Below are 14,764 nucleotides of genomic sequence, written 5' to 3' on the forward strand. Positions count from 1 at the left end.
ATAGTAAAAACTTACATATACAATCTTTAAGTTTCTGTCTGTGGCTCAAAGAGCGCATAAATATTTATGTGAAACACAAGACAGAGACAGACAGAAAGACTGTATCAAATAGTCAGAGGTGGAAAAACATTTTTGAGAAATGTGCTTATTCGCTTTCATGCTGGGAGGTAGAACACAAGATTGATACCACTCTCAGGCCTGTACACTAAACATGAAGCTACTCCCAGAAGCTGGTTAGCTTAGCTTTGCATTAATACTGGGGGGAAACAGTTAGCCTGGCTCTGTCAAGAGGTAACAAAATCCACCTATTAACACCTCTGAAGCTAACTAAGTAACAAATTTAGACTGTACAACAACTATAGTGTTAAAACCAGAATTTGGGAAGTTAGGTGAAGGAGTAGGTTGAAGCTAGAAGCAGCGACCTCCTGGAGTGTTTGCTGGGTGCTAGCAACTACTTTCAGAAAGAGTCTGGTATATAATCCCCCTTTAAAACCATATCTTGGTGTCTTTACATTCTGTTTTTTGTACAGATTAATCAAGAGTAACAATGTCTGTGCATATATTTAGCTGGAGCCTGCAGCCAGTTAGCTCAGTTTAGCATGAAAGGGCATCAAAATCCACCTACCAGTGACTCTACAGCTCATTAATCAACAAGTTATATTTAGTTTGTTTAATCTGTATAAAAACCAAAGTGTAAAAACAACAAGTTGTGGATTTATGGGAGACCCCAGGAAGTCACTGCTCCTGGCCAAGAAATAGCATCGCACATAAAGGGCAAATTGTTGTTTTTACACTTTGGTTTTTGTGTGGATTAGACCAACAAGATATAATGTGTTAATTACTGAGCTTTAGATGTGCTGGAAGGCAGATTTTGTAACCTTTGGACAGAGTTAGACTTGTTATTTCCAGCCTTTATGCTAAGCTAACTGGCTGCTGGCTACAGCATCATGTTTACCGTAAAGACATGAGTGTGGAATCAATCTATCTTTCACTAAGAAAGCAAATAAGTATATTTCCCCAAATATCTAACTCATCTGTTAAGAGCAGAACAGAAAGCTAGGCACTTGAGAAAAAAAAGCAGAAATAGAGATGCCTATAGGAAAACTGACAGGTGCAAAAAAAGACTTAAAAATATCTTCAGACGAGATAAATAAAGTAAGGGAGGGATAAAGGGAGACATGCTGGAGATGAGAGGAGTAGAGTGATTCAAAGGATATCAAAGACCCTTTCATGCTCCACAATTGTTTGTGCAAAAATACCACAGACCAATTTGGAGATCCCGTGTCTTAGTTTGAAATTTCATTGTGCTGCTTTTGAGTTGGAGCTTAGTGTGAGTAAGCATCTCGTTATCTCACTTGTGCAGCCAGCTCTATTGGATTAACAAAACTGTGAACCAGTCTGGGCACCCAGAACACACTAATGTACAATGCAACACATCTCCAGCTCTAAGTATGCATGCATATGAGCCTGTTCACTTGTGTTAGGCAGTTTCTGCAATGCATACGTGTATTTGCACAGCTCAATCTGCAAGCTAACAGTAAAGCTTGCTCCTGTCTGGACCGTGAGGTCGACTTGTGATTTTATGATTTGGATGCTAATTAGATACCCACTGACCTTCAAAATACCCAGAGACCAAAAGAGGAGAAAAGTGCATTCAAAGAGCAGGAAGAGAGGTTGAACAACAAGACAAAGCAAAAAAACACTTCTCCAGGCAGAACTGTGACGCACAGAAGGACACACCATCTCCTCTCAAATGACCTTTTATTGCTGGGGAAGGATACAGAGTTGGCAGGCCCCTGAGCCTGTGTGCAGATATGTAACAGCAGTAAGATCATCCTCTTGTCTGCCAAGTGGAGGCAGGGACTCCCTTCACACCATCAATCAATAGCCACTTTCCCGGAGGAGGGATAAGTAAAGCTTGTCAATATCAAGTCCACTAGAAAACGTACAGTATGCAACATAGGATCGAACAAATAATTGAATTCATTTGAAATAAATCCCAGCTGACAAATAATTTCTGATGATAATACAATGTGATAATGATGGAGAAAGTGGGGGGAAACTCTGGAAAAGCCATTTTTGGCCTGTAATGAAAACCGGGCATTTTGATATTCCTGTCCCTCTTTCTGTGCTTCACTACGGTCAAAATATGAAGTGACAAACCATTAAAGCAAACGAGAGTTCAAAACGAGAGCGCTCATAGCTAACACTGATTGCATGTTTACAATGGTAAGCATAAGTAATACACTTAATATAAGTTGCAGCAGTTCCTTTATGTTCCAACTCTAGAGCGTGTTATGTTCCAGTTTAGCGCAGCAGGATGAGTGGTTTGGATTCGGCAGATAGTAATTTGGTGCTGTCATCCCTATGTGCATGTGATTAATGATGAAATTTTCATGATTAAGACAAACAGGCCCCCAGTTTCCAAGCACCAGTCACTGGAAATATATCCCTCATTTTCTAACTTTGCTGTAAATCATTCCACTGCTCCGTGACTAAAGGATTTTCTTCCTATTTCGTTTGCATGTGTGTATGTATGTGAGTGAGCCCGTTTGTAAGTGGATGTGTCAGAGGGCAGTTACGGTCGGTTAGAGCCGCTCTTACTTGATGTCACGTCTCCCGTCTGCGGGCGGTTTAGAGTGGCCGGTTTGATTTCAGCTCAGTAGATGTACACAATGGTGCAAAAATGTGAGTGTAACAACCGCAGGAGCTTCTGTATCCAATAGCTGTGCGAATTTCCTCGTCTATTCACTCAACTGGCTTGCTGTTACAGCTGTGCTATTAATGTGACCATAGCCAACTGAGTGCATCTCTGTCCTGAAGCAAGTCCTGACCGCTCTCTCAGCCTGACCGGTGAATGATGAAATGATGCTGGTGAACATCCATCGAGCACAACAATATCCCCTGTAGTACCAGTATATGTCAGGTTGAAGCAATAGTTCAACTTCTCAGGAAATATGGCTACTCACTTCCTTGCCGAAAGTTGGATGAGACGATTAATACCTTTCAGTTAGCAGCCAGTTACCTTAGCCGAGCTTAAAGGCTGGAAACAGAAGGAAACGGCTCTGTCCAAAGGATTAAAAAAAATCTGCCAACCAGCACCTCTAAAACTTAGTAAGTAAAATCCTAGGCTGTGTCCGAAATCACTCCCTCATACGCTCACTCACTACTCCCTACATAAAAGGCACTCAGTAGTTTACTCTGCAGCTCCTGGCCGAGACATAGTGCAGCACACAACTCCCCAGATAACCACAGTTTGTTGTTTTTAACATTTTGTTTTAGTCCGGTTTCAACAAATAGGATAAAAATGTATTAATTGCTGAGCTTCAGAGGTGCTGGCTGGTGGATTGTCTTGTTTTTTTAGCTTTGGACAGGGCCAGGCTAGCCGTCACCCCATTTGCAGTTTTTATGTTGAACTGAGCTAATCGGCTGCTAGCCGTAGCCTCATATTTACCATACACATTCGAGAACAGTATCAATCTCCTCATCTTTGTCTCAGTAAGAAAGCTATTAAAGAGCAAAATCTAAAATTGTAAAGAGTTAGACGTTTTGCGTATTTCCGAAAACGTCTAATTCTTTACAATTTTAAATTTTGTTCTTTTGATCATGTGGGAAGATGGTGTTCTGGTTAGTGTCTCTAATATAGCGTTGTTCTGAGCATAGAGCACTTCTTCTAAGCTTTTAAACAGTACATTGTACTAAGAGGTGATTTGTGTTGGAGTCGGCTATGGAGGCAGAACTGATGCTTTTGTCTCCCTGTGTCTAAGCGCATTCATACATGTGCCTCAGTATGGGGATATTTTGCAGTGTGGGGGTGTAAAAAGTGCAGAATATGGAAAGTATATTAGTATATTACTTAGTACTGTATAGGCTTTTAACAGCATATTCAGCTGTTATACAGAACCTCCATCGAGCAAAAACTGTCAATACACAGTTTTCAGAGCCAGGTGTTCACCGTGTGTGATGTGCACAAGAACAGCAACTATGTACATTTTTATTACGAAAGAGAAACATGTGGGTATCCCTTGTCATTCCATTCGTGTCACTGTGCTGGCATGAATTAGAGCAGCCAGCTATCCTATTTCCAGGCCGCACCCTCACCCTTGCCTGTGGCATCACATGGCCTAATCACTGTGCTTAGCAGAATGTAATACACCCTCACAGTTGAGATCTGGGTTATGAATGCACTTTATGTCGAGATAGATGGAAGTTTAGTAGACAGACCTCAATAGACATGCATATTTTGCATTGCATTGTGTATATACTGTAGGAAACCATGCAAATGTTCGACCCAAAGCCACAAGACCACAACCAGCGACCGATGGTTGAAATGTTCTTAGGAATCTCAGCATAACGTTACAGTAGGCAACTTACAGGTACAGTACATGGGTCACTATCTTGGATTGACACTTTTGGCATCCAGTTAACGTATGCCATGCCAGTCAGTATGTTTAGGTCCGTACATTGGTACATACATAGTTATGCATACTGGTATGAATGATGACGGACTGCAAGCAAACACACACGCATACACACAAGATTCATTCCTGAGCATCTTATATCAGTGGTGAAATGAAGAAATATTACATTTATACCAACAACCCTCTTTGTTTTCTTACACCACATTTTCACTAAGTGCAACAACAACAACAAAAAATTCATGTTTTGAAGTTATTTTAGTCAAAATGTCATTTGCGAAAAAAGGGTTTGATGGTCAAATGTTTTTTATTTTATACTATTATATTATTATACTGTTGGTTCATTAGTTGAACCCGTAGCTTTGTGTATTATGTTCCTTTTGGACAAATTTTAATAACATGCACATGTTACTGCCAGTAAAAGTGTGAAGAAAGGCTTCTCAGTAGTATTGCAGATCGAATTACAGAAAGACAACAGATTGTGTGGAATCTTCCCCACCTTTTCGTCATACAAGTACCAAATAATTTACTACAGGCTAATAATCCAATTCCTCACAATTGCCTTTGGTAGTACCATTACAGCCTCAATTCTCACAACCCGGTATGCGCTGTCCAACAGTTTAACGGGTAAAAGTCGTATAATACCAGCATAATTCGATGTTTTTAACAACAGACATTTTGACTGACGGTTCTATTCCATTCAAGTGTCCCAGCAAGCCACGACAGTGAGTCAGCATGCACAGTACCAGGACCCTGAAACTGAAGCAGCTAAACAGAATTCAGACACAGTTAACTTTATTCTTTGCACCTGTTCTTTTCTTACTGTGGCATGTCAATATGTCTTCTGTGAGAAAGGTTTATTTTCCCTTGCTAGCACAGTTTCAAGATATCAGTATTATTACATGAACTGGTAATACTGGCGGATACATCCAAACTTTTCAATCCAAAGAGTAAAACTTGTATAAAGTAAAATATGCACAACATAAAATGAGGGAAAAACATCTGGCACAAACATTTTGAGAAAATGCCCTCCTTTTCAGGTCCCTCAAAGGTTCAATCTTGTTCTCAAATCAAGTAAATTATTCTGATACACATCTACTTGCACAGATACACACACACACACACACACACACACACACACACACACACACACACACACACAAAATGGCATTTTGGTATAGCCACCTATTGATTTCCCTTTCCAACAAGAGTTTTGTTCCTTCCTGCTCCTTCTTAAGTTCATAACAGTCAATGTCATGGTCAAGTGGAGTGGTATAGCCAGATAACTATAAGAAAAAATATGGAAGTTGTGATTCTGTACTAAGTTTGTGATCTGGGACATAGCAAACTGAAGGGAAAATCTCCAACAAAGCAGGTGCTGATATCACAGTTAAATGCTATTTACAATTGTGGACTAAAACAAATTCCTTCCTGATAGCATTAGCTGTGTTTTTGCTGTAAAATTGTTATCATGGGCTGGATAATTCAATTCAAGAATAAATATAACCCTAATTTACCTACAAATAAATCAAGATATCAGATTTTTCTCAAACTGACTGAAATTACATATTTAGGAACTTTTGTATATTGCAGTGAGTTCAATTTCCTTCTTTATTTAAATGAACTGGTCAGTCTCACAGCTTATACACACCCCCTAAGGCTTTTTGGTGTATCAACAGTGCATGCAGAAACAGACAGGACACTGCACTCAAACCAGTTACCCAGCACAGAGACAATGAAGCCTAAATTAGTTATCACACTCTCCTGTTTACTTGCCATCCAGCAGGGCCCGCTGCCAGAACAGACCACAGCAGATGGCACATGTTGGCTCTCAAACTTCCCAAATACTGTAGCTCTTCAACACAAATAGCTTGACTGCAGTTTCTGGGATAATAATTGAGGGTTGGGTGAACTATCAGTACAAAACCACACACCACTGGAGCACAGATTGACACACTCACGCCAGCAAAAGCTTAGTCACACATACAGCTACATCACACACTCTAAGGTATGCACGTTGTGCACACTCTTACTCATTTACACTGACATAAATAGATTATTTAAATTCATTTAACCCTCCTTTCATACTAATGAGTAGACTGACCACACCGCTTTCAATTTTACAAAGATGCTGTGAGGCTGAGTCACAATTCTCCTACTATGCTTGATCACATCATGGAGGTCCACTGGTGAATGTTTTGTGTGCAAACAATGCTACATCAGCGGGATCTAGAAATAGATTGTCAGATTAATTAATAGCAAACGTATCTATCCAATTTTATGACATTATGAGTGCAAGAATATTATACAAAATTGTATCACACGGTGTGCTTATTCCCCATAGCCCAAATTATGTTAGTTTATTGGGAAAAGAGCCTCGGGTTATTGGAGAGGAAAACTGTCGACTTATCGCTACATCGAATTTTAGGAAAATCTTTTGAAAAACAGTTGACGCCAGCATATGTGGGTTGATGGTCTGAGCTGAACTTTGATGAGCACTACTGTTCCTTTGCTGGTCTTTGTTGGTGGTTAAAGAAAAAGTGGAAAATACTAAGATGAGAAGATTGATACCATTCTCATATTTGTCTATTAAGTATAAAACTACTGCCAGCAGCCAATTAGCTTAGCTTAGTTTCCCATAAAAACTGGAAATATGGGAAAACAGCTGGTAGACGGATTTAGTTAACTTGGGACAGAACCAGGCTAGCTGTTTTCTCACTGTTTCCAGACTTTATGTTAAGCTAAGATATGGTTGTTGCTTTATCTTTAGTGTATCTTTAGTGTACCGACAGAGTGGTATTTGGTCTTTTCATTTTACTCTTGGCAAGAAAGTGTATTTCCCCATATGCCAAAATGTTCCTGTGGGAAAGGTGAGAAATGAGACCACAGATACTGGTACATAAACCAAAATGAGCATTTGCTCAGAATATTCTATGCTGAACAAGTACAGTATTTCAGAGCATGGTGAGCTAGCTGCTTCCAAGATAACCACCTTTAACGATTGTAGGTTGCTTTTTCAGCAGGGATGACCATTTTCCGGTCAAATGTTACACGGACCTGCCCTATGGCAGCCAGAGTGTGTGTTACATCACCTGAAAGCCCACTACAAATGAGTACAATGACATTCCCCTTGTCTGATGAATCCCCTCTTTTCTCTGTCAGAGCTGAGCTTGTTAAACAGACTCAGTTTGACTGGAGTTTCATTGGTTCTCACAGACAGTCCTGGAAGTTGACAGGAGGCACTGTGGGAATCCATAGCGAGCAGGGTTAGGATGAATCTTCTAAACATTATGCAAGCTTTTTAAATTCCCATTGCCATGGTCACTCCTGGCCCGCGAAGTACGACCCGTCTCACTGGTGTCTTCCTCGTCGTCCACATCGAGCTGTTCATCTTTCTTCTTGATGTAGCGCTCGTACAGCACCATGATGACGCCCATCACCCAGGCCGACACAGTGCCAGCAGCAAAGATGACAAAGCCAATGGCGACAAAGAAAAGGTAGTCCCAGGAGCCCAGAGTCTGGTGACATAACGTCCGTAGCTGGATGCCCACCTCACCCAGTCGACGGCCCTGCATGTCAGCAGGTGAGCCACACACTGTCTGGCCCTCATCTGTCACACAGACACACACCAGGAAAGAATGACGAGCATTAGTCATAGGATTATAAATATGATTTAAAACTTCTAACACTGATGTGCACTCAGGGCAGAAATCCATTTTTTCCCTTTTCTTATACAGTAATTTAAAACTCCAGGCTTGTGGTGTTGAAACAAACAAAACACAGTAAACAGGTCAGCTGTCCTGGAGTAGCATCATTCAGACAATGGAGTCATCTCGTTCTGGACTGAATGTGCAGGGTTCGTATTTCTTCATGACATCAATCCAGGACAGTGACATTCTTTTTGTGTATGGTCATTGCTCCTTGACAGTAGCAAGTAAAACTGCATTACAATAGGTCAAGGCAGGATACATGCATAGATAATTAATTTTAAAGCCCCTTGAAAAGTTGGTTTTAAATCAAATTCTTTCTGTAAAATTAAATATTTATGACTAAATGAAAAAAATCAGGGTTAAAGTTTGGAGAAAAAAAACATCTGTAGTTATTTTTTAAGAGTTTAATACTCAAAACCTCTGACACTGATGGCAACATAACGCCACAACTGATATTACATTATCATTCATATGCTGGCAAACTCTGATTGGTGCACAAAAGTACATGACATCACCCTGTTCCAACTGAGCCCCGCCCACCTCAAACCAGTGAGAAAACCAAGGACAAAAACACAAATACAGAAATTTTTCATGTGGAAAAACACAAACTTTTTCAACTTTAGAAGAAAATAATGTGTTCATGTAGGACCCTATCATTCAGAGTAAGAAGCTGATTTAGAAAATATAATTCAAGGGCTTTTAGAGTCTATTTAACTGCTGATCTCCTTTGCAAATATCAAGTAACTTTTCTTTCATACGGCATATATATATTCACAGCCTTGACATACAATTAGCATACGCTTTAAAGTATCCTTTGATGTTGTGAGAGCCTTAACAAAATGCACAAGCGACTCAGCAAGTAAAATTTTTTACATAACATGTATTAATCGGAGCGGCCTGTTAAATAATTCCAGCATATTACTCCATATCGTATTACATAGCATATGTAAATGGCATATTGTAGCAAACTAAGCTGAAGATATCCATAACACATTCAGGCTCACACAGCTAAAAGACTAAATTACAGAATACTGCACTATTATAACGGTGTTGCATTCATTATCAGAAAACTACGAGGCTTTAGGAGCCTACCGTGTACTACAGTCTTGAGTTGATGCAGCATTGAATTATGAAAAAAAATTCATGGATGAATTATTCAAACTCCTTTCTCGCCCCACCGGATTAGAGAGTGACTTGGGCCTTTGTGTCTGCCTGAAACCACGGATAATAAGGTTTCTCATCATCAGGCACCGGGTATGACTACGACTAAGACCTTGCTGAAATCCACAAATCCTAATAAAAAATGTTGAGTCCCTTCTTTTTCAGAGAACTGCAGTAGATGGATGCCGTTTCAGAGGCTTGTCAGTCAATATTAAACATGCCACATGACGGACGTTGAGCTCTGCAGCAGCTGACAATAGAGGCAGTTTTCAGAAAAAAAATTCCTGAAGTCTGAGTCTTTTGTTACCGAGAGCAAAACTAGGTGCAACACAACAGAATGCTGCCAACTCCGCGAGACCACTGTTTTTAATTAACTGTGCTAGGGGGAACTCCCACTGGGAGAGATCAAATAACTTGGAAGTTCTGCACAGGGAACATTTTTCTGTAACCTTATTTCTACACCAACAGCTTTGAAAGACACACTCTCATTTTGCTGGCATATACTGCTGTGAAAATATGGTTTGAGCATACATGTAGACCAAATGAATACATAAAGATTTATAGAATCTGCATGGAAACGCGTGCTGCTTTGACTCTCAGCCCCCTGCGAGATATTTCAGGACAATGCGGATCATCACACGACAATTGTATACTTAACTGGTTCACGCACTTAACTGTAGAGACACACACACACGCACTCTCACTGAACCTCTGTTGTCCTCTAAATCAGTGGTTCCCAAATAGTTTTGTCTGACCACCACATCACTATTGGTTGACTCAAGTACCCCTTCATCAGCGACACCCGTCACGTTCTAAATGTTCATTTGAATTGACCTGAAAGTGGAAAAGTAGCATAGCAAAAGAATATTGTGAGGAGATTGTTTTCATACGGCTGAATTGTTAATGTTTGGGTCGATTTGTCGGTCACGTTTAATAATGTATTTCAACTGTTTATCAGTTACATTTAGGTACCTATTTTAACCATTTATGTGTTACGTCTAACTTTTTGACCTGTTTATCCACTTCCTTTAGCTCATTGTTTAAATTGTTTATGTATAACGTTATCTATCTATTTCAACTGTTTTGCTAATTATTTCAACTGTATATCCATTAACCTTCAGCTAAGTGTTTCAACCTTTTATCTATTACTTTTAGCATACTATTTTACCTGTTTATCCATTAATTTTAGATAATTATTAGTTTAACTGTTTATCTTTTTTTTAATTTATCATTTTGTTTATCATTTTTAGCCTATTTTAAATATTCCTCTCCTGGCTAATTATTTTAACCATTTATCCATTATTTTTTTTGACAACTATTTCCCCTGTTAATACATTACTTTTTGGTGATATTTCAACCCTTTGCACATTACTTTTTGCTATTCCATCTCCTGCTAGTTTGCAAACTAGTTTTCATGCTCTCTCAGTGGCAACGCGTGCTGCTAAGGTGTTGAAACTGACTCAGGTTGGTGGAAGGTGTGATTTGACGGAGGGTGAGAGAGACCATACTGTACCTTTCAATCAAATCGCTTGACGAGTTCATATCTTAGGATGATTGAAATTCACGCAGGCCTGATATTGCATTCACTCAGTGCATAAATCTCCGTTTTTATCCTGAGTGAAGCTCTTCTGTGGCTCACAGATCTGAAAACGTGTGCGCAGCTGAGGAACACGAGGACAGTCTGCTTCTGGAAGCTCTATCTACCACAGAGAATTCAAAGCCTACTCTGATCCTCTCAAAGGCTGCTGTTGTGCAATTTTCAAACAATATGCAGTTAGTCTCAAGTTATAGAAAAACACACACGTCTGTCCATGCAGACACGCGCATATGCACACTCTCGTTTTAACATATATACATGCACAAACCCCCTCCACAAGACTTAACTTTGCCAGCTTCTATCTGTGCCCTTGAAGAGTCTGCTAATGTGTGTGCGCACATGTCCATGTGTTGTTTTTTTTTTTGGTGCCTGACAGCTATGAAGGAAACCCTTCTGGCTTCACCCCCACCATCCATCCCCCTCCTAGTAAAGGGACTGGCATCAAAGAAGAGGGCTTTCCCTCTCTCCTTCCCCCATCCACACTCTGCTCTATTTCTAGACACTCTCCTTATATAACAACTGAGAGAGTGCTAATCTAGCCAGGAAGGCGAGACAGAGGAGAATCTGTTGGTTCCTTCCCGAAGCTGTCTTTCTCTCTCTCGCTCCCTCGCTTGCTATTGATGCATTTCCTAAGCCAAGGAGACAAGTGAGCAATGTGGCATGAACCAGGTGAGACCCAGATGAGAGATACGAAGGCTTTGGAGACAGAGCTCGCAGCCGAAACACAGTCGTCTCCAAAATGTTATCCAAAATGTCCTTCTACCCCCCCACCCCCCGGCCATTAAAAAGTGTGCTTTTTCTTCGTTTGTGTGTCCAAATGCGTGAATCTGTAAATCTGCACTTGTGGGGTTGTACATATGCATGTGTGCCCACATGTGACTTTCTACTTGATTTAAGAGACAAGGTGCACAGTTTTGGAGAGAATGAAGTGTTGTCTGTGTTGCTGACTGCTAGAAAGAGATGGAGAGACTGAGGTGCATACATAATAGAGGTAGAGAATGTGTGTGTGTCTATGTGTCCGCCTTCTCCCAGGCTGGCAGCTGTCACTGGAAAAGGCTCCACTCCAAATTAAGCTAGACAAAAGGCAATGAACAGCAGGAAAATAGGACAGCTCTTGCAGGGCTCGTTTTGGACTCAGAATTAGCTTCACAGGGACTGTGGTGAACTGTAGTGCGTGTGTGTGCGTGTGTGTGTGTGTGTGTGTGTGTGTGTGTGTGTGTGTGTGTGTGTGTGTGTGTGTGTGTGTGTGTGTGTGTGTGTGTGTGTGTGTACAGAGAGAAGCAGGGGGTGCCTTCTCAGTAAGTGTGGCGAGTGTATTATAGCTATGGTGTTAGAATTATGACTGGCTTCTTGTTCAGTAAGACACACTATAAATAGCAGCTGCCCTTTTGCATAGTGACACATCCACACAAAAGCATGTGCATAATAACTCAAAATAAGAAAGATTATGGAATATCAGACACATCTATCAGCTTGCCTGAAATAATACAAAAGGGGGGTCGATATTTGATGGTTCAACTGTAATCCATTTGTCACACCAGCAGCACAGTATCCCACTCGCTAAAAAGAAAAGAGATTGATTAGTCTTTTTTAGATAAATGACTCTCTTGTTTTTCTCCCAAACTGCTCAGAGCCGGGCTAAATTAATGAACACAGTTGCTAGAAGAGAAATCAAATGGCTCCCTGCCTCTGATCTTCTTTCCCCCTCTTTGTCATTTGATAGTCTGAATGCTGTCACGCTCCACTGCCGTCACCTGCGCCTCATCCCACTGAAAGCTGAGAGAGGGGTGAACTTTGTAGACTTCACTTAACTGCACATAGCTGAGCCGTGGTTACATGTATGTAAATATATTATACATACAACGACACTGTATCTTACCACTAACAAAAGTACAGTTGTGGGTGATGATGATTATTTTCTAACTCCTCCCTCTTCTCTTTATATACTTAATTGGTACAAACTTTTAATAAGGAACCCTTTATTACAGGTTTATATAGGCTTTATAAAAGTCAATAAATATTTTTTACAATGCTTTATATATCAGTTTTAAACAATTAATAACAACAATGCTAGGTTGGCAAAGTGGGCAACTGCCATGGGGCCCCAGAACTCCAGGGGGCCCTGGGAGCTCCGGTCTCACTATGTGTTAACGGGTTCATGCTAATTTCATTGAAAATGTGTTTGGCGATATAGGGCACTGACACACATCACCAGTTGACATGATGAGGGCCTTAAGGTTCTTCTGCTCTAATCTTGAGGCCCCATCTTGCAGTAGGCCACTGTGGCAAAACACAGTTTCAAGACCTTTGTTATCTCAGGTTTCCTGTGTGTTTCCTTACTAATGTAGAAGTGTTTAATCAAATTCAAAAAATCAAATCAATGGATAGTTTTTGCCTCAGTCGGATTTATAATAAAGGGTTTAGATTTTTCACAACCTGGATAACCCAAGCATTGCCCTTATTACTGGCTTATACCGACATATAAAGCATTAATCAAATATTTATCATGAGTTTTCCACACCATTAGTTACAACTCATAATCATTTCGAAGTTGTTCCCAAGTCATAGAAAACACTTACAGCTGCACTTCTTGTCTGACAGGTGCCAGATAAATACATTTTCCTCTTTTCATGGGTTACTAGGGGCAGTCACCAGCAAAAGGCCAGCAGTTTACATAACCAGGGATTATCTAATAATTAACTGGAGCACAGCAATCCTTACATGTGACTGGCTCCCTGGGGCCTATCCACTTGATCCTAAGGTAAAGGCAACAGTAAAGGGTCATGCTGAGGTTATGTCACCTTATGTGGCATTAGAATAAAACAGAAGAGAGAACTGATTGGACCTTGGAACTTGAAGCCCTCCAGGTGGACCCACAGGCACAGGTCCTCGTTGTCGCACTCGCAGCTCCACGGGTTCCCGCTGAGCCCCACCGAGCGCAGGGCGGGCAGCGCGATCAGGGAGGTGATGTTGAGGACCGTCAGGTTGTTCCGGCTCACATCCAGAACCTGAAGGGCTGCGTTTTCCGCAAAGGCGTCCGGATGGATCTCCGAGAGTCCCGGGTTGTCCGTCATCCTCAGCATCACCAGGCTCGCCAATGGGCCGAACGTCCTGTCCTCGATTCGGGTCAAGGTGTTAAAGGAGAGGTCCAGGTAGGCCAGCTTGCGTAGATTCCCAAACGTGGACTCTGAGATCTCCGTCAGGGAGTTGTTGCTGCAGTCCAGGTACACCAGATCGGAGAGGTAGTTGAGCGCGAGCGGCGGCAGCTCCACGATGCGGTTATTGGAGATGATGAGCTGCCGCGTGGCCAGCGGCAAATTGACCGGGAAGGTGGTCAGGTGCTGCCCAGCGCATTGAACCACCAGCTGGTCGTCACACACACACCTGTCCGGGCAGCCAGAGGAGAGTACCGGGGACGCGGTCACCCCCGTGGTGAGGAGGAGCAGAACTATGAGCCGCAAAGGTTGCGCGCTTGGCTGCGGGGCAAGACGCATGACACCGCCGAGGGCTTCATCCACCCCGTTTGGAGAGAGTCAGACGCAGTCACATTCTTCATTGATACATTCTCCCCCAAAAAATAATTTCCACAGAGGTCAAACCTCACGCTTGCCCGTGGCAGCCTCTTGCGCGTAACGTCTCAGTTCATCCTGTCTGTTGGTTCTGGACCCGGCGCGCATCCACTGTCTGGACCTTGACAACCAGATGCTTTCATGCTGTTTCAAATCTAACTGATTTATCGAGTTTCTTCCATCAGAACACAGCTATTCAAACACCGTAAAGGCTCACAGCGTCCATGATAACAGTCAGTTGCTCCCCTACATGCTTGCCATGCCTCGCTTCTGAATCCAAATGAGGGGGGCGCGCTGAACTGCGCGGCG

General features: G+C 41.6%; 1 protein-coding gene across 1 annotated transcript; it reads right to left on the reverse strand.

Annotated features, from left to right (window-relative positions):
- Positions 1 to 7,699: 7,699 nt before the first annotated feature.
- On the reverse strand, positions 7,700 to 14,380 carry LOC120799414 (leucine-rich repeat-containing protein 52-like). Its single transcript, XM_040144593.1, has 2 exons — positions 13,732 to 14,380; positions 7,700 to 8,028 (listed from the first exon to the last, which is right to left on the reverse strand). Exons 1-2 carry the CDS (start codon positions 14,378 to 14,380, stop codon positions 7,700 to 7,702), a joined length of 978 nt encoding a protein of 325 aa, XP_040000527.1.
- Positions 14,381 to 14,764: the final 384 nt, after the last annotated feature.

This window comes from Xiphias gladius, chromosome 14 (assembly GCF_016859285.1).
Source record: "Xiphias gladius isolate SHS-SW01 ecotype Sanya breed wild chromosome 14, ASM1685928v1, whole genome shotgun sequence".
Taxonomy (NCBI): Eukaryota; Metazoa; Chordata; class Actinopteri; order Istiophoriformes; family Xiphiidae; genus Xiphias; species Xiphias gladius.